A 19830-nucleotide genomic window follows, 5' to 3' on the forward strand; every position below is an offset into this window, starting at 1 on the left:
CAGCCCAGCAGCCTCCGCCACTTGGGCACCTCCCTCCCTCTACCCCTTCCGTTGACCCCCCCCTCCCCCCTACCTCCTCATTTCCTCAACCGCCGCTCGGCCGCTCCGCTCCCCCATCAGCTCCTCCAGATCTCCGCCGCCGCCGGTGCCGCTCCCCCTCCTTTCCACCAAATCTCCACCTCCGGCGCGGCGGCGCCGCTCCCCCTCCTCTCCTCCACCTCCGACACCCCCCTCGACCGCTTCCCTCCCACACTGGACTGGAGCCGCCGCCTCCCTACCTCACGGAGGTTGCCTCCCCTCCGCGGCTCCGCCCAAGCCTTCCCTCTCCTAGTCTCCACCGCCACAGGTGCCGCTCCCCCTCCTATCCTCCACCTCCGGCACCGCTCGGCCGCTCCCCTCCAACAGTGGACCGAGCCACCGCCTCCCTCCCGCACGGAGGTTGCCTCCCCTCCGCCGAGCCTTCCCTCCACAGATCCCGACGGCCGGCTCCTCCATAGACCCCGATGGCCGGCGCTTCCACAGATTCCGGTGGCCGACTCCCTTCAACAGACCCTGGCGGCCGGCGCTTCGGCCAGATGCCGACGACGGGCACCTACCTCACCGGCAGCTCCACGTCTCCACCAGATCCCGGCGGCGCCTCCCTGCTCCACCGAGCCTGCGTTGGCGCGGGATTCGCTGGGCTGGCCGTGCCAATCGGACTGGCACGACACGTAATGGTCCCGTGCCTGGGGCGTTGCTGCAGCCCATGGGCGAGCACGGCCCTGTCCGGTGGATTATCGTGCCGGGCCTGGCCCGGCACGAAGTTAGTCTGGCTTAGCCGGGCCTGGGCTAGGGCGGTCGGGCCGCCCATTTGGACATCTATACCTGGCGCGCAGCTCGGGCAGAGATGGAGGATGGAGGCCGCGTGCCCGCGTCGTCGGCTGAGGTGGGGGTGGAGATGGCGTCCGTGGCCACAGCGGCAGTGCTCCGCTCGGCGCTGTCGCGCGCGCAGCAGGCGACGGCGCTGGTGGGTCGCGCGCCTAGGGATGAAAACGGACGGAAAACCCTCAACCATTTCCGTTTCCATTTTTTTATTACAAAAAACGGGAGCGAGAGCGGAATAGCCGAGTACGGGAGCGGAAACGGGATATAACAGTTACAGAAACGGGCGGGAACCGAAAAATCTACCGGAATGTATTATTATTTAATCACCATGCTCTTTTCATGAATATAACAATAGACACTCCTTTACACAAACTATTTTTCAAAAATATGATCAATATTTCTTGTTTCCTAAGTGAAGTACATGTATTAATGTTGAGGAACATGTATTGAGTTTGAAGAACATGAGAGGATATATGGTGTGTCTATCATTTTTTCGGATTTTATAAATACGGGACTAATACGGGATTGTCCCGGCTAAAGACGGAACCCCGCAAATACGGACGGAATATACCCCTTCTCGCTTTCCGTCCCATTTCCGTTTTTTCCGTAAATACAAAAACAGACGAGATAAATATAGAAATATGAGCGGACGAAATGTCCGTTTTCATTCTTTAAACTCATAAGACCCAGGTGTAAGCATCTAGGCCCCCAAGGTATGTTTCGATAATTAATGACAACCATTATTGTGACTAATGAGTTTGTGCAGCTTAATAGATCATTATCGCTCATTTGGTCATATGTCAAAAGAGGCCCCTCAATTTCATTATTCAAAAAGGCGACCTCGGTATTCAACTCAATTATATGTCAAGACTAAGGATCTTTCTAGTCCTAAGTGTCATAAGGTTGAGAAGGACACTTAGGTTAGTATAGGTTTTATAGTTTTGTAGTGATCGCACTATTAAGAGGGGTTAAGGCTAAGTAACTTGAGCATGGACATGGTCATTTGAAAATGGATGCACACAATGGTCACTCAGGTTTCTAAAAGTTCAAATAAGTGGTTCTCAAACTATATCTCAAGAATATTTGGATTTCATTCAAGACTCAAATCAGAAAAGACAAAATCAGAAAAAGTCTATACACCGGTTTAACCGACGACCTCAATTTTCTATACGTCGGTTAAACGAAGTCAGCAGAGTCTGGACAAGTCAATACACTGGTTAAACCGACGTGTTTGAATTTAACGTCGGTGCATTAGTCCAGAGTTGGTTTTTCCAGGGTATTTCAAGTTCTATACACCGGTTAAACCGACGATGTTTGAAATGGGACGTCGGTGCAATTGACCAGTGAGATGGTTTTTCCAAGGACTTCAGAAGTTGTACTCACCGGTTAAATCGACGATAGGTTTGAGTTAACGTCGGTACAGTTGTCCAGAGACTTGGTTTTTCAGTTGATCAATGGACAACTACACTCACCGGTTAAACCGATGATACGTCGGTTAATCTGCCCAAGTTGTAACGGCTAGTTTTCAGAAGGGGCAGTTTACATTCATCGGTTAAACCGACGATGACTATTGGAGGTACGTCGGATTAACCGGCGCTACGCAGTTTTCTGGCAGCTTTTCTCCAACGGCTCTATTCGTGTGAGCTGCCTATATATACCCCTCCAATGGGTCATTTTGCCACTCTTGACACCAGGCAACATCCATACACTCATATTATAGTCAAGAGCCACCTTGAGCTTCATCATTCACATATTTGTTCATTCAATCAATCAAGAAGCAAGATTAAGGACTTGAGTAGAGAGAAGCTTGTGTGCATCCTTTCTTGGTGATCGGTTCTTACTCAAGTGAAGGCCTTAGCTTGTTACTCTTGCTGATTGGCATCACCTAGGCGATCTTGGTGATCGAGGTGTTTCTCGCGGAGCTTGCCAAGGATTGTGGGAGCCCGGAGAAGAAGATTGTACGTGGCTTGATCTCCACCACGCCGGGATGGTGAACGGAGACTCTTAGTGAGCGCCCTCGTCTCGGTGACTTGGGAGGTGACAAGACTCTTTGTGAGTGTCACAACGTGGATTAGGGGTGTGTGCCAACACATCGATACCACGGGAAAAAATCCGGTCGTCTCTTGTCCACTCTCTTTATTCAAGCATTTTCTTTCATGCAATTTATTCATGTGCTTGACTTAGAGATCATAACTTAGCTCTACCTTGCTAGGCTTTACTTCTCTTTATATCTCTCTTAGCTTGTGTAGGTAGCTTAGTTATCCGGTTGGTGAATTGGTGCCTTACTAGCTTTGCATAGGTTAAGGTTGCTTTATTGTGTTTTAGAAATTGAAAAGGGCCCAATTCACCCCCCCCTCTTGGTCCATCGATACTTACAATTGGTATCAGAGCCTCGTTGCTCATTTGGATCATTAGGCTTCTCCGCCTAGAGCTATGGCCAAGATGGGTGGTTCGCCTCCTCACTTCGAGGGCAAGAACTTTGCCTATTGGAAAGTTCGCATGGCCGCATATCTTGATGCGATTGCCCCCGAGGTGTGGTTGGCAACAAAGACCGGGTTCACCGGAACTCCCACCTCGGAACAATTAAAATGGAATGCCAAAGATAGAAATGCAATTTTCGAAGCCATTAGTGAGGAAGTCTTTGCTAGAGTCAATGGCATGGACTTAGCAAGTGATATTTGGAAGGAGCTCATTGAAATATATGAAGGCTCCACTAAAGTTCGTGAGCAAAAATATCACTTGTTTAGAGCTAAGTATGATTCCTTTAAAATGCTACCTCATGAAAATTGCAATGATATGTATTCTCGCTTGAATGTCATTGTCAAGGACATTAATGCACTTGAAATATCCAAAATTGGCAGTGCCTCCATCAATCGCAAGATTCTCATGCTCCTCCCGAAGCCCAAGTATAACATCATCAATGCTATGCTTCAAAAGGAGAATCTTGACACAATGGAAGTGGGAGAACTTGTGGGCGAAATTCGCGCTCATGAAATGAGTATCCTTGGTATGTCCGAAGAGCCAACTTCAAGCAAATCAATTGCTCTAAAGACCAAGGCAAACAAATCCCGCAAGCTCAAGATGATCAAGCAAGAATCAAGCTCAAGCAATGAAGAAGATGATCATCATGAAAGCTCATCGGATGTTGAAGATGATGGAGAACTTGCTCTCATGATGAGAAAGTTCACACGCTTGAATAACAAGATCAATAAGAAGGGTTTTAACTTTGACTCAAAAAGAGGAATAACAAGATCATCATGAAATACTAAATGAAGTCTATTTATAATTTTTTTTGCACGGATGGGCTGTAAATCGCGAGACGAATCTAATGAGTCTACTTAATCTATGATTTGAAATAGTGATGCTACAATAACCATTTATTAATTATGGATTAATCATGAATTAATTACCATCATTAGATTCGTCTCGCGATATACAGCCCATCCGTGCAAAAAAATTTTATAAATAAACTTCATTTAGTTCTCTAAATTATCAACATTTTTTTCAAAATTTTTTGGGCACGAGATCTAAACACGACCTCTATCTTCTTTCTCCCACACGGCTCTCTTTCGCCACCAAGTTCATGTTTAGTTCCCAAAAATTTTCAAAATTCTCCGTCAGATCGAATTGTCGGACATATGCATTGAGCATTAAATACAGTTGGAAAAAATAACTAACTACACAGTTCAACTGGAAATGACGAGATGAATCTTTTAAACCTAATTAGTTTATAATTAAATATTAATTATCAAATAACAACGAAAATACTACCCGAATTCAAAAAATTTCTCAACTAAACACAGCCCACATCTTTTTACACGGGGCGGTGCGGCACCACGCCAGCCCTCGGCTCGGACATTCCCGCCCCCCCCCCCCCCCCCCCCCCCCCCCAAAAAAACCATCTTCTTCCCTCCCAGCCCCTTCTCTCTCTTTGTTCTTGGCCTCTAGCTCCACCAGATTCGACGAGCTACTTGGCTTCGAACTCGATTCGACGGTTCAGACGCCGTAGCCTAGCTCGATTCGGCAACAAGGTGACTGTTCCTCCCATCTCCCCCTTCCTTTTCCTCCTCTATTGGGCGAATCCGGTGGATTTGGTCCCGTTTCACCGGTGGGGGAGAAGAACGGCCAAGGGCGCCCACGGGTGGAGAAGACGCGGTGCCACGGTGGGCTGTCGGCTCACCTTGGAAACTCCTTGGGCGGGGTCGGAGAGGCGGCGAGGGCTGCCGGCGCGGCAAGGATGCGGCAACACCCGCGCTCGAGGCAGCGGCGCCGGCGTCCGTACGCAAGCGGGTGGGGAGGTGGGAGGGGAAACGGCGACAGCTGTCAAGTAGGGGCCTCCCTACCCACGGGAGAAGGTGCTGGGTGGGGGGATTTGGGTGCCTGAGTAGGGATATTGCTGGAGTTGCTCTTATAGTCTTATTAGTCAATCTCCAATTAATGAACTAATTGAATCAAGTTAGCACCTTTAGCTCTGATTAGAACTGAGTAGCACAGTTAAGTTTGTAGCACAATTCCTTACTGAAGCTTGTGACGCGAGGTGCTGCAATTGCTGTGATTTTCCAACTGCCATCGAGTTGTGTAAATTGAGACCGAGGAGAATTTTCTAGTTAGTATGTGATATTATTTTTAGGTTCTGATATCGTTGTTTGTACTCGAAGTGCTCTCTCTCAACTATAGTGTTCATACTATCATGTCTACTTTAGCTAGATTTTTTTTATGAAAGGACTGATTGAAGGTTTTTATGTGTTAAGTAGATATGCCTCGCTATGACGATCGTTATGGGAACACACGCTTGTATGTTGGCAGACTGTCCTCCCGCACTCGTTCCCGTGACCTGGAATATCTTTTCAGCAAATATGGAAGGTAAGAAACATATTCACAAAGAGTTCTTGTGAAGTCCAGAGTATGTTACTTGTTATTATGATGGTAAAACACCATTTATGTCCTAGAGCTTAACATGAGCATTTGATTTTGACATGTTGTAATAAGCTAGCGTGGTTAAATATTTTGGTATACACCAGGCTATCATCTCTTAAATTGTAACTCTATAATCCTCCTGACATGGGGATGCAGGTGGTCTGGTGTCTAGAACTTAGACTACGCTAATAAGTGGGGTCCTTCCTATCCTTGTTCATATAGAATTAAAGATGATGAGGCTTCAGTGATACTAGGAGCATTCTCAGCGTTTTGTGGATGAGGCTATACAAGCCACTTTTTTTGTTTGGTATTCTCTGTTATTTCAGAAAGCACAAAGTAGATGTTTGACCTCCTGGCCTTGTGTGTTTGACTTGAATGATTTTGTTGAAGGTTTTTCGGTTTTTTACACCTGGGAGGTCTGTGGTGGAAGGGTGCCCTTGGTGGAATTGGTGGCCATAGTTCCAATATTTGTGGAGGACTTTGGTGAAGGGCGCCCTTGGTGTAATCTTATTGACTGTTGTAGTGGAAGTTGCAACTTGCTGATGCATTTGAGTAATTGACTCATGACGGCTTATTGTTTGTGGCAACCATTTGCGCAGAATACGAGAAGTGGAGTTGAAGCGCGACTATGCATTTATTGTACGTGAATTTTGCTGCCCCCATTTTGATTCTGAATAATTCACCTTTTCTTAGTGTTGGTTCACACATGCTCTGGGAATTGTAAAAAAATACTTTTCATATGTGGCATCTCCTTTTTTTTTGCCTCTTCTCTTTGCTAAACAGGAATTCAGCGATCCTCGTGATGCTGATGATGCACAATACAACCTAGATGGCAGGGAAGTTGATGGGAGCCGCATCATCGTTGAGTTTGCTAAAGGGGTAAGTTTTTGGCTAGTTATCCAATTTCTGAATGATTACAATATATTTTTTTTCAAGCTTCTGATTTAATGAGCATGTGCTTTGAGATTGAACGCATGGTCTTTCAAACATCTGTGACTTCAGGTTCCTCGTGGTTCTGGTGGCTCACGTGAGTACATGGGAAGAGGGCCTCCACCAGGGACGGGTCGTTGTTTTAACTGTGGAATTGATGGTCACTGGGCAAGGGACTGCAAGGCTGGTGACTGGAAGAACAAATGCTACCGTTGTGGAGAAAGGGGCCACATAGAAAGAAATTGCCAGAACAGTCCACGGAATCTTAGGTGTTTATTGATAACATTCTTCAGCTCCATTCCACTGCTATCAGACATTTCAATTGCTGCTTATTGTTGTATGCTTTTACTCAAGAGTCTGCTTGTTAAACATGTTTCAGGCGTGAGAGAAGTTATTCACGGTCACCATCTCCACGCCGTGAACGGGGGCGCAGCCAGAGCTACAGCAGAAGCCGTAGCTATATGTATGCAGACGAAACCCCTATGGATTATTTTTCTGAGCTATCCATGTTATTGTTTATCTTGTGTATCTGGTTTTGCCATCCGTCCTTTTCTAACGGGTCCTTGTATTACGTCCAGCCGTTCTAGATCCCCATCTGGATCTCCCAGGGGTGGACGCCGAGACCGTGATGAGAGGAGATCAAGGAGTCTTAGCTACAGCAGGAGCCCCAGGCGTTCTGCTTCACCAAGTGCAAAGGAAAAGGAGCGCAGCCCCACACCTAACGGCAGTAGGAGCCCAAGGAGTCCCAGCCCAAGGGATCAGGTGAGCCCTCCACCAAAGGACAATGGTGAACGCAATGGCTCAGACCGTGGTGACAGCCCCGCGAAGAGGGAGAACAGCAGGAGCAGGAGCCGTAGCCCATCTGATGGCTACCGTAGCCCTGCAGCCAATGGGCGCAGCCCGAGCCCTAGAGATGACCGGAGCCCTAGTCCCAAAGGCAATGCTGGTGATGATGATGATGGCCGTGGTTCACCAAGAGGAAGCCAGTCCCCCTGAAAAACCTTCCATCCCGGTTTGAGATGCAGTGTGCCGATTCAGTTGTAATAGTTACATTTTCAGCTTTAAGACAGGATGAACTGTATTTGCTCATTTTTCTCGACCACTTGTTCTTTTTGTGAGCTAGAAACTTATGTAAGGATCTGTTGCCCTCGGGCTAAACGTTGATATTTGAACTTCTTAGACTGTTTAATTTGGATATTCGCCAGATAATTTGCCCTCGTGGCAGCCTTATATTGCAGTTGAAGTGAAGAGAGCTTGCCGTCCATGCATTGGTCCATTTGGTTTGGCAACTTCACTGCACATATCCTCTGCTGTGATACGGACATACGGTGCGCTTTTATAGATTGAATAACTTGTCTTTGATCATGTACTAGCAGGTACGCTACATATGCAAGCTTCCGCGCATATTATATTTTTCTTTCTGGCACCCTCTCTGAACCCATATACTATAGATTCCGCCTACATTGCCGGCTCCTAATTTAATGCATAATTAACGAGCCCAGTGTGTTTCAAATGTGGTCTCTTGCATGTACTAGAGTTCAATGCGTAATTAAAAAGCAACAGATCGGCTCTTGCGCTGGCACAATCATACCATGAACAGTTGGGAATAAATGTGGTGTTCGACATGATCTCTCCTCTCCTAGCTAGCTGCAGCGGAGGGACCAGCCCAGCCCAGCCACTAGGCGGACTCCTACTCCGAGCTCCAGCGTGTACTCCGCATCCGACCCGAGTCAGAGCAGAGCACGACTCGGGCTCGCACTGCACACTAAGCCCCTCTATAACAAGTACATAAATAAACGAGCCCGCGCCACGCTAATCACAAAACCAAACATCCAAATCCAAACCATACCAGCCAAGCACCATGCCCGCCCTCGCCTGGTTTCTGCAGCGAGGGTCAAGCGTTCGTGACGCAACGGACACAGGCATGGCGGCCTCCGGTCACACGGTGATCGACATCGACGCCGCCGATGACGAGCCGGCGAAGACGCCGCTCGCGCCTGTCCCCTACGTGCTCAGCTTCGCCGACCTCTCGTACAGCGTCAACAAGGGCGGCGGGCTCGCCGGCTGCTGCCTGGCGCCCCGCGCCAGCAGCCGCCTGGTGGCGTCGGCGGACGCGCCCCCGCCGCCGTCGGGGTCCAGGCGCGCCAAGACGCTGCTCGACGGCGTCTCCGGCGAGGCGTGCGCGGGCGAGCTGCTCGCCGTGATGGGCGCCAGCGGCTCCGGCAAGTCCACGCTGCTGGACGCGCTGGCGGGGCGGATCGCGCGCGAGAGCCTCCGCGGGAGCGTCACGCTCAACGGGGAGCCGCTCCACGGCCGCCGGCTCCGCGCCATCTCCGGCCACGTCATGCAGGACGACCTGCTGTACCCGATGCTGACGGTCCGCGAGACGCTGCGCTTCGCCGCCGAGTTCCGCCTCCCGCGCGCGCTGTCGCAGGAGAAGAAACACGCGCGCGTGGACGCGCTCATCGACCAGCTCGGCCTGTCCCGGTCCGCGGACACCATCATCGGCGACGAGGGCCACCGCGGGGTGTCCGGCGGCGAGCGTCGCCGCGTGTCCATCGGGACGGACATCATCCACGACCCCATCCTGCTGTTCCTGGACGAGCCCACCTCCGGGCTGGACTCGGCCAGCGCCTTCATGGTGGTACAGGTTCTCCGCCGCATCGCACAGAGCGGCAGCGTGGTGATCATGACGATCCACCAGCCCAGCGCGCGCATCCTCAGTATCCTCGACCGCCTGCTCCTGCTCTCGCGCGGGCGTACTGTCTACGCTGGCACGCCCGCCGGCCTAAAGCCCTTCTTCGCCGAGTTCGGCATGCCCATGCCGGATAACGAGAACCCCGCCGAGTTCGCGCTCGACACCATCCGAGAGTTCGAGCGCCAGCCAGACGGCGCCGCCGCGCTCGCCGATGCCAATGCCAACAGGATGAAGGCGAACATCAAGCTTGTGAGCACGATGCCTCTGGAGCTCGCCATCGCCGAGAGCGTGTCTCGGGGGAAGCTGGTCGCCGGGAGCGGTTCGGGGAGCGCGTCAAGGGGGACGGTGCCGATGTTCGCGAACCCGGCGTGGATGGAGGTGTGGGTTCTGATGAAGCGGTCCTTCACAAACACGGCGCGCATGCCGGAGCTGTTCGCCATGCGGCTGGGAACAATAATGGTGACGGGCTTCATCCTTGCCACCATCTTCTGGCGCCTGGACGACACGCCCAAGGGTGTGCAGGAGCGGCTGGGCTTCTTCGCCATGGCCATGTCGACCATGTTTTACGTGTGCGCCGACGCGCTGCCTGTCTTCGTGCAGGAGCGCCACATCTACCTCCGCGAGACGGCGCACAATGCCTACCGCCGCATCTCCTACGTGCTCGCCAACGCCGTCGTCGCCTTCCCGCCGCTCGTGCTCCTCTCCCTCGCCTTCGCGCTCATCACCTTCTGGGCAGTGGGGCTTGCCGGCGGCGCCTCGTCGTTCCTCTTCTTCGTGCTGATCATCCTGGCCTCCTTCTGGGCGGGCAGCGGCTTCGTCACGTTTCTCTCCGCGGTGGTGCCGCACGTCATGTTGGGGTACACGGTGGTTGTGGCCATCCTGGCCTACTTCCTCCTTTTCTCCGGTTTCTTCATCAACCGCGACCGCATCCCCGAGTACTGGACGTGGTTCCACTACTTGTCCCTAGTGAAGTACCCATACCAGGCCGTGCTCCAGAACGAGTTCAGCGACGCGTCGCGCTGCTTCTCCCGTGGCATCGAGATGTTCGACGGTAGCCCTATCGGGCATCTCCCAGAGGCAGTCAAGCTGAGGGTGTTGGACGCCATCAGCACAACGCTGGGCATGAACGTCACCTCGAACACCTGCGTCACCACTGGCCCCGACATCCTACAGCAGCAGGCCGTCACCGACATAGGCATGTGGGAGTGCCTGCTGATCACCGTGGCCTGGGGCTTCTTGTTCAGGGCGCTGTTCTATGTGGTCTTACTTGTTGGCAGCAAGAACAAGCGGAAGTAATCCAGAAATAGTAGTTGGGGAACAAGCAAGACCACTTAGATTGCAGTAAATGGAAGCACTTTTATGTTGTCTTGCTCGTCATCAGCAAGAACAAAACTGCAGGAGGAAATGAACTAGCAGTCAACTGTGTTTATTTCTTTTCCAGCAATATTTATTCATTCTTAAACATGTATCCTGGTTTAACTGATTAGTTCTTGTGATTGTACTATAATGAGTTGACTTTCCAGAAACAAAGCTGAAAATGTTTATATGCAATCTTTCCAAGGAAAAAAAACAAGAGTTTCTTAAAAACATGGCAGTGGCAGTTTGAGGAGTTAAAGTAACCATTTACCAATTAACCTCGATGACTAAAGAGTAATGCATAAGCAAATAATAATCACGGCAATTGCAGTGGAAGGCATCAAATACAATACACTAGTGTAAATAAGATGCGCAGATAATGAGTTGTGGATGTGAATCAGCTCATAGCAAAAAATGGTATGAGTCAATAGGGGTGGCAATGAGCCATGGCCCTAGTGGTCTCTTCACAATCCAACTTGACCCTTATACCACACAACAACAACAACAACATAGTCTTTTTTTCCCAAACAAGTTAGGGTAGGCTAGAGATGAAACCCGAAAGAAATAAGTTCAAGGTTCAGGCACATTGATAGCTAGTCTCCAAGGGCTCCTATCCAAAGTTATCTTTTTAGAAATATTCCAATCCTTAAGGTCTCTCTTAACCGACTCATCCCACGTCAGTTTAGGTCTACCTCTACCCCTCTTTACATTATCGACCCGCTCAAGAACCCCATTACGCACCGGCGCCTCAGGAGGCCTTCGCTGGACATGTCCAAACCATCTCAGCCGATGCTGGGTAAGTTTCTCCTCAATTGGTGCCACCCCGACCCTATCCCGAATAACTTCGTTCCGGACTCTATCCCTCCTTGTGTGCCCGCAAAACCACCGCAACATCCGCATCTCTGCTACACTCAGTTGCTGGACATGTCGCCTTTTTATAGGCCAACATTCAGCACCGTATAACATCGCCGGACGAATTGCTGTCCTATAGAATGCCTTTTAGCTTTTGTGGCACCCTCTTATCACAAAGGATGCCAGAAGCTTGCCGCCATTTCAACCAGCCAGCTGAAATTTTATGCCTAACATCTTCATCAATGTTAGGCATTTTAGCTAAAAATTGTATAGGATTCGAACCCGGCCCTTTTAGGACCCGGCCCTTAAATTATCCAAGTCAAATTTTAAGGCCCTTTACCACCCCTAGAGAGATAGTAGAGTAAAAGAAGAGCCCCTAGAGAGATAGTAGAGTAAAAGAAGAGCGTACACAGTACCACACAACCACCAGCACAATCCGTTCCTTTTGGACCATAGCATAGTTTTCCTTCACTAACTACAGTACAGTTTCATCGATTTTCCCATCTTCTGCATGATTGAATCAGATTTTTCTCATGAAGTGCTACTGCACTTACTGCTGACTAAAGTCACTGTGTCAGCAACTCTGATTCAAAAGAACCATTTCCAGTTACAACACATTTCTGCTCTCCTGAGGTAAGGACTAATAAGGGATACTAGTTCCCAGTTTGATATTATTATACACTGATTCCCTGAAACATTGTAAATGACCTATCATCATATAAGCAACACAAAACGAAGAAAGAAAGAGCCCGAATATCTAATCCATCTAATCATGTGGTTCTGGGTGGGAGTAATCACAACACACTTGTCCTCTCTGTCAGTATCTAATGGAGAAAAAGAAACATGCAGCCTCATTGGACAGTGATTTTTCTCAAATCTATGCCCTGGGGATCTGAATCATCCATTAGGGTTCTAAGACCAACTCTCAGGTCCAGTACCCCCTCCTGCAAGATAGCGCACACTGGAAATATCGGGACACCCTGCACTCTCCTCTTGAGTTCCTCGTACATTTCATCAGCTCCCTCTTCATCTATCTTGTTTGCAACGATCAGTGATGGTCGCCTCGTCAAGCCTTCTTGGTAATGCTCCAGCTCTGCGACCAGATCCTGCAGTTGCTCCCATGGCAGGATGCCGTTCCTGCCGTTGAGTGTGGCAGCAAGATCAAGCACATAGGCAAGAACTTTGGTGCGCTCTATGTGCCTCAGGAAAGCATGGCCCAGGCCACGGTTCTCATGGGCTCCTTTGATTAGACCAGGGATATCAGCAACTTTCACAGAGAAGTAGTCCTCATAGGTTAGGCTACCAATGTTGGGCCTTAGTGTGGTGAATTCATAGTCAGCTATCTCTGGTTGCGCCCTAGAGAGAGCACTCAGCAACGTGCTCTTTCCGGCGTTAGGCAATCCAACCAGACCAACATCTGCAATGCTCTTCAATTCCAAGATGAGGAAGGTTTCGGTTCCTGGCTGCCCAGTACTCAAGCGGGCTATCTTCTCTTGTCTGTATGCTTTGGATGGTCGCATCTCCTTCATGATAAAAGCATTCCCCAGTCCACCTTCCCCTCCTCGTGCTATGATCAACCGCTCCCCAGGTTTTGTCATTTCAGCAACAGAATATTGCACATCCTGTTCCTCCCTGTCTTCGTCTTCCTCCTCCTCATCAATGTTGAACTCGTCTTCATCCTCCTAAAACTCTTCATCCTCACTTTCAGTCTGATCCTTGTCATCTATCTCCTCCTGACACGGATAGGTTCTTACATCATGATCAGTGTTTGAGAATCCAGACTCGGAGCGCGTATGCAAGTATTTTCGATTTTCCGGGTGACTGTTGCTTTCCTTTTCAGCTTCATTTCCAACAGTATTATGCTTGGGAGCGATATGCCGATGGGATAAGCCACCATCAAAACCTTTCGTCACTGCATTATCAATCTGATTTGAGCTGGCGGAGTGTTCAGCAACACCAGGTATGTCCCAGGGATCAAGAGCTCTGGTTGGTTTATTTACTGCAAAAGAAGGCTGCTCCCCTTCGACTAGATGAATCACCGTGCCTACTGGTACTTGTGCGATCTGTTCCAGATACGAACATAAAGTAATATATGGCTGTCAGTTTTCTTACAAAAGGTAAACCTAATAAAAATTGGAAGGCCATATATACACATATCCTCATGGCTACCTTGTCAGAACCTCTTGTTCCTATCTGATTCTTAGAAACTCCATTGCCGCCTCGCCCTCCTCTCTGAAAACCAAAAGTAAACAGGCTAAAATTCAGGTATCAATGAATTCCCAAGAATTCAAATGCTACATACCACATTAAGATACACCATAATTTCTAGCTTGACACTTTAGTTCCACAAATAAAAGTATGGGTTCGACCTTTCTAATTCAAATATATTCACAACCTCAATTCTTAATTAGGTCACGGTGTCTTATATATGAAACAAGGAGTTTACATGAAGCGCAACAACTAGTGCAGCAAACATACATATCTAACTTAGGACAAAAAAAAAGTAATTTAATCTTTTGAAAACATACCATGTGATGCTGCAAGCCACTGAAATCCCAGATAGACCTCGAGCACTCAAGAATGACATCACCACCCTTTCCTCCATTACCACCTGCATTTTTTTGAACGCCTGATCAGGATCTATTGGTCCATAAAATTGTGAATAATATACATCTGGCCAGTAGAGTGTTAAAATTAGCCCAAGTAGCAGGAGCTGACTTCAATCAATTTAAAGGGGAAATATGGGAACACTTTTAGATTTCGTGTACGTGGCGCAGTTAATCATCTATTTCGTTCATGATATGTTGGTCAATAAAACCGATTACATGAACCAAACAAAGCTGAAGAATTGATGGCAACTAACTGGGTGATTTAGAAGAAAGTAACCATTTGTCAATCTTCAAGCTTGTATCAAGATCCAAAAATTTACCAATTATCAATAGTCCAAGGATTACAAACAGACGAAGCGACTAAGGGCCTTATAGAATTGATTTTCATGAAGGGAACATAAGAAGTGATGGAGCGTCACTACAAAAGGAACAAACATATTGGTACACAAATTGAGAGTAACATCAGGCACCACAAGCATTTCAAGTATGAAAGCAAGGTAGCACAAGAGGGCAGTAAATGTAAATGTAAATGGAAGTGCTGTCTCACCCACCGTCGGGCCTGCCTTGGCGGTCGGACTTCGAGCGCCTGAGGCTGACGCAGCCATTGCCGCCGTCGCCACCCTTGGCGCGCATTCGGAACTTGTCCACCATCCCCCGCGCCTGCACCGAACCCACACGATACGATGCGCACCTCCGGTCAGAATCAGAGGCGGCAGACGGAGAACAGCGGAATCAAAAATCGGAGAAGGAAGGGAGGAGACCTGTAGGGGCGCCGTCTTTCCCTTGCTCCCATCCGGCGCAGACCCGTAGTAGCATCACAGCCCGCCGCCCGCCTGGGGTGGCGGGGACTGCGCCACCGTTCTCAGCTGCGGGAGCCGGCAGAGGAGAGCCTGCTGCCGCCGCCACATGTCCGCCGGAGCGTGAGGCCCTACTAGAGTGCCCTCCGCGGCCGCCTGCTTGGGCTCGCCCGTGCTGCCTCCGTCGCCGCCGCACCGCTCACTCTCCCTGCTGCAGTGCTGCGGGCGGCGGCGGCGGCGGAGGCGGCGGCTATGCTCTGGCTGACTCTCCCGCACCGCCGCTCTGGTGTGGGCCGGACGCCTGTCTCTGGGCCTGTGTGGGCCGGAGTCCATGACGGATTGACGACGAGAAACCCGTTTTTTCGAATTTCAAATTCAGCGGTGGCCCAGGCTCAGCCTCAGCACAGCCGTCCGCCGCTCACCCACCACCGGCTAACGCACGCGCGCCATGATCCTTCTCTCGCCCCCAAAGGCTCCCCCGATCAACCACGAACCAGCAGCAGCCGATTGGAACGAGTTCGCCCCCAAATCCAACGCTCCGCCGCAACCACCTTCCATCCCCTGGCCTGCTTGCCTCCTCCGCTTGCCGCGCCCTCGCTCGGCCCCCCTCCTGTTCTCCTCCTTCTTCCCCTTCTGCGTAACAACCCGACTCAACCATTCCTCGTCGCCCCCTCAATCCCGCCGCAAATCCAACCGCGACCGCCTTCCATCCCCTGCCCACGAATCCTGCTGCCATGGCTTCGCCACCAACAATGGGCGACTGCAAGGACGCCGATGTACACATGACGGGATTCGTGGCGTCGTCTGGGCAAGGCGGCGCCCCAACCTACTTCAACCACGAGGGGTTCTTGGAGGCGATTCATCGCCCATTGCTCCACTACGGCGAGGGCATCCCCGTGCCGGTCGCGCTCTGGGGCACCGGTCACGCCGTCGTCGACCAACCAGTGCATCTCGACGGCATGGGCGTCCCCGTCGCGTCCTTGGGCGCGGAGCACATGGCCCTCAACTGCCCGGGCTTCTTCCACGCCGCAGGCCTCCCAGTCGCGCACTGTAGCAGGGAGCACATTGGCGTTAACTACGCAGTGGTCCTCCATGCCGCGGGCCTCCTCGTGGCGCGGAGCTCGTCGGCGTCAACTACGCAGGGGCAGCGCTCCTCCACGCCACGGGCCTCCCGTAGTGTAGAGTGTTGGGCTATCCCTCCTCATGGAGCATGATTTGAAGCTCGGCAAACTCATGAAGACAGTTCACAAACTCAGTGCTTTGCACCGTTAATTTAGTGTTTGAAAGCGATCGGGTGCTCTAACTTAAGAGGGGGAGGGGGTGGATTAGGCACTATTAAAACCTTAATCTATGGCTCCAACTAGTTTGCACAAAACTTAAACTAGATCAAGCTATCTAGATGTGCAACTACGATTCACCTTAGTGTAAAAACCCTCATCCCAAAAGAGTTTTGCAACCTATAGCCAATCCTAGCAAGATACTACACTAAGAAAACAAAGGCACATAAGTTGCAATATGAAATGCGGAAGCTTAAAGAGAGGAATGAGAGGAAGCGAACTCTCGACACGAGGATTTATCCCGTGGTTCGGATTGCCACAAAGGCGCCCCTACGTCCACGTTGTTGAAGCACTCACGAAGAGTATTGTTTTCCGACAATCAAGTCTCTTTCGTGAACACAATCACGGTCACCTTGATCCCGATCTTCACTAAGGGAGATTGCCTACGAAGGAGGGGTATCCGTCGCCCATACAAAGTTGTCGACGCCGCTCCACACCAAGCCGGAGGGTCGTTGACGTGCCGGCGAGCCACCAATGCTCCAAGGAGGCCGGCACACCGAGATACAAGTTTGGTTCACTCTAGAACCTTAGCACAAGGATCTAAATCTTGCTTGATCACTCACTCAAGAGCTAATCTAACACTAACACTCACAAAGTATGTGCTAAGGACTAAAGATTTGATCTCTATGCTCTTGAATGGTTTGGAGGTGTTTTTGGATGTGTGTGTGATGTTTTGAGACTCTAGCAATCATCAAATGGCCGGGGGAGCACATATATATAGGCCTCCAAGTCGAACTAGCCGTTAGCAGCTTTTCTGCGTAGGCATCGGAACTTCCGGTGCAGGGACATCGGTTCTTCCGGTCACTCACAGTAACTGAAGTAGCCGTTGGCTTCCTGACACAGCTGCAGCGACTCCAGGGACCATCGGTTAAACCGATGCATAGGGCGTCGGTTAAACCAATCACACACAGCGCCAGGACTAGCCGTTGGACCTCCCACTTCTGCTGACATCATTGCACCGACGCTATGCTCTGATGCACCATCGGTTAAACCGGTGTTGAAGACTTGGATCCTGGGCACTTGACATCGTCTCTGGAACATAGTACGTTGAATGCACCGATGCTTGACTTGACACCGACGGTTCAACCGGTGCTTCACTTCTTTCTTCATTTGATCTCCAGAGGCGCTCAGTCTTGCACCAATGCCAGGGCGTTGGATCTTCCGACAACCATCGGATGCACCGATGCTATAGGCATCGGTTCTTTTGGTGCTACTAATTTCAGTAGAACTCGTCCAATTCAGCATTTCTTTGAGTTTTTTTTTGTGTTTTGCATTGTATGGCCTTTTTACTTCATCCCTGGGATCTAGAAATGTTCACTCAACAAAAGCATTAGTCCCATTGATTGTGTTGTCATACGATCACCAAAATCACTCGAAATGGCATAAATGGTGTCATGTTCGTTACAGTGTTTGAATCAATGGTTGAGATTGCTCGTTGAGAGGGAGTGGCAAGTAAGAAAACTCTAACCTCATCTTTTCTAGGTGCTGGCCGTCACTTGTGAAGGGGTAAGGAGCCGAACACACACAACACAACTAGAGAGAAGAGAGGAAGAGAAAGAAGGAGGTCTGCCCAGATTTGGTGGTCGTGAACCGATCTGATACAAGTCAGTGATTGGATGCTCAAACGTGATTGGATTTGCGCCAAACTTGGTGAGCTCATTCTACACTTAGAGTACTTCGATCTGGTCAATTGGTTTGAGGATTGGTGGAGCAGAGCATCAGATTTGATAGGAATTTTGTCAGTTTAGGTGACTACAATTTCAGCAGAGAGCATTTTTGATAGATGATTTGTTTGGGTGGTGAACGGTGTCCGATTGAGCTAAAATTTTGTCAGCAGTCAGAGAACTCATAGATCTACTTGCCTACTAAAATTTGTGCACATTGAAGATGTGATTTGTGAGATATGAACTGATTAACAAATGGGACAAAATCTGTGGTTTCTCTGTTTGACAGTGGTCATAATACCTCTTGCTAGATAGTTGTGGTTGTTGTTATTGTTGATGTCAAATGCATCATGGTGAATGTGTTGCGCTAGTGTAATCCTCTAAAGGTCCTAGAGAAGACTTCTTGTAGTCATTTGTTGATTATAGTGGAAGCTTGGAGTGGACCGATTGGTCCCGTGGAATTTTACTCCTCACCTTGAGGAGGTTTTCTCATGTAAATCGTTGTCTCTTGTGCATGTGATCGTTATTATTCCGTTGCATATTTGTTGGTAGATGTTCTCCTCAATGGTCATCACAAGATGAGGGATTAAATTATGTATTATTATTGCCTTTGTCCCAACAGAGTGGTATCAAGATCATATTGTTTTAGCTTGTATTCAACTTGACTCATTTGCTGATTTGCCTTGTGTTGAAAATGGAAGAAAATACTAGTAGGATGATCTCAGTGAATGGTACAAATTACCAAGCTTGGAAGGGTAAGATGGAGGATTTGCTCTATGTCAAAGAGTATTGGAAGCCAGTGTTTGCTGAGGCAAAGCTGGATGATAAATCTGATGATGATTGGTGAGTTCTTCATTGTTAAGCTTGTGGTTTCATTCGACAATGGGTTGATGAAAATGTTTTGAACCATATCAGTGATGAGACACATGAACGTACCTTGTGGCAAAAATTAGAGGAGTTGTATGCCCGAAAGTAAGATACTAATAAGATGTTCTTGATCAAGCAATTGATGAATCTGAAGTATCGAGAGGGTGCTCCAGTGACTGATCATGTGAATGCATTTCAAGGCATTATAAGTTAGTTATCCTCGATGAGAATCTTATTTGAAGATAAGATTAGAGCTTTACTGCTACTTGGCTCATTGCCGGACACTTGGGAGACTTTGAAATTCACTATTTGTAATTCAACCCCTAATGGTGTTGTTACTTGGAACCTTGTCAAATCTAAGATACTAAATGAAGAAGCCAAAAGGATTGCTGAAAAATAAGGTAGCTCTTTTTTTCTAAGGTGGTAGTTACCCAGTCACGGGGGAGGAGTATGAGCCGAGGTCTAGGAAAAGGTACAACTGAAAGTAGAAGCAAGTCAAGAGGCAAAAGTAATGAAGTGGTGTGTTACCACTGCCATGAGAAGGGACATAAGAAGTGGCAATGCCGCAAATGGAAAAAAAGAAAAAGGTAAAAAAAGAACAAAGCTCAGAAACAAGGTAGTGATAGTGATAGAGATGTTGGCCACATTACTTCTGCAGTTGATGAGATGATGATTGTCATTGATACTGAAATGAAGGTAATGAGGATTGTTCTTGTTCCACTGTTGAGCAGATCACTGTAGTTTCTAATGATGCAGCCATCAACTATATGAATGGTGATGAGATGATTTGGATACCGGACAGCGGTGCTATCATACATGCTACATCTCATATAGAGTACTTCACGAATTATACAGCAGGTGATTTTGGTGCTATGAAGATAGTCAACAATAATAGGGTAGCCATCATTGGAAAGAGAGATGTGCATTTAGAGACTGCTA

At 49.0% G+C, this 19830-nt stretch overlaps 2 protein-coding genes and 1 pseudogene across 3 annotated transcripts; 2 read left to right on the forward strand and 1 right to left on the reverse strand.

Annotated features, from left to right (window-relative positions):
- Positions 1-4746: 4746 nt before the first annotated feature.
- On the forward strand, positions 4747-7941 carry LOC120664073 (serine/arginine-rich splicing factor RS2Z33-like). Of its 2 annotated transcripts, none has more exons than XM_039943078.1 (7): positions 4747-4895; positions 5616-5727; positions 6381-6420; positions 6565-6660; positions 6784-6980; positions 7091-7174; positions 7290-7941. In XM_039943078.1, the coding sequence occupies exons 2-7, from the start codon at positions 5621-5623 to the stop codon at positions 7705-7707; spliced, it is 942 nt and encodes a 313-aa protein (XP_039799012.1). In that variant the 5' UTR covers positions 4747-4895; positions 5616-5620; the 3' UTR covers positions 7708-7941. The 2 variants fall into 2 exon arrangements, with proteins under 2 accessions (XP_039799012.1, XP_039799011.1); XM_039943077.1 differs by having other exon boundaries at positions 5619-5727.
- Positions 7942-8512: 571 nt separating this feature from the next.
- On the forward strand, positions 8513-10960 carry LOC120664075 (ABC transporter G family member 16-like). The gene has a single exon (XM_039943079.1). It carries the CDS (start codon positions 8573-8575, stop codon positions 10703-10705), a length of 2133 nt encoding a protein of 710 aa, XP_039799013.1. The 5' UTR covers positions 8513-8572; the 3' UTR covers positions 10706-10960.
- A 1118-nt stretch (positions 10961-12078) lies between these two features.
- Positions 12079-15326, reverse strand: LOC120664076 (annotated as a pseudogene).
- Between the last annotated feature and the right edge of the window lie 4504 nt (positions 15327-19830).

This window comes from Panicum virgatum, chromosome 3N (genome assembly GCF_016808335.1).
Source record: "Panicum virgatum strain AP13 chromosome 3N, P.virgatum_v5, whole genome shotgun sequence".
NCBI classification, from domain to species: domain Eukaryota; kingdom Viridiplantae; phylum Streptophyta; class Magnoliopsida; order Poales; family Poaceae; genus Panicum; species Panicum virgatum.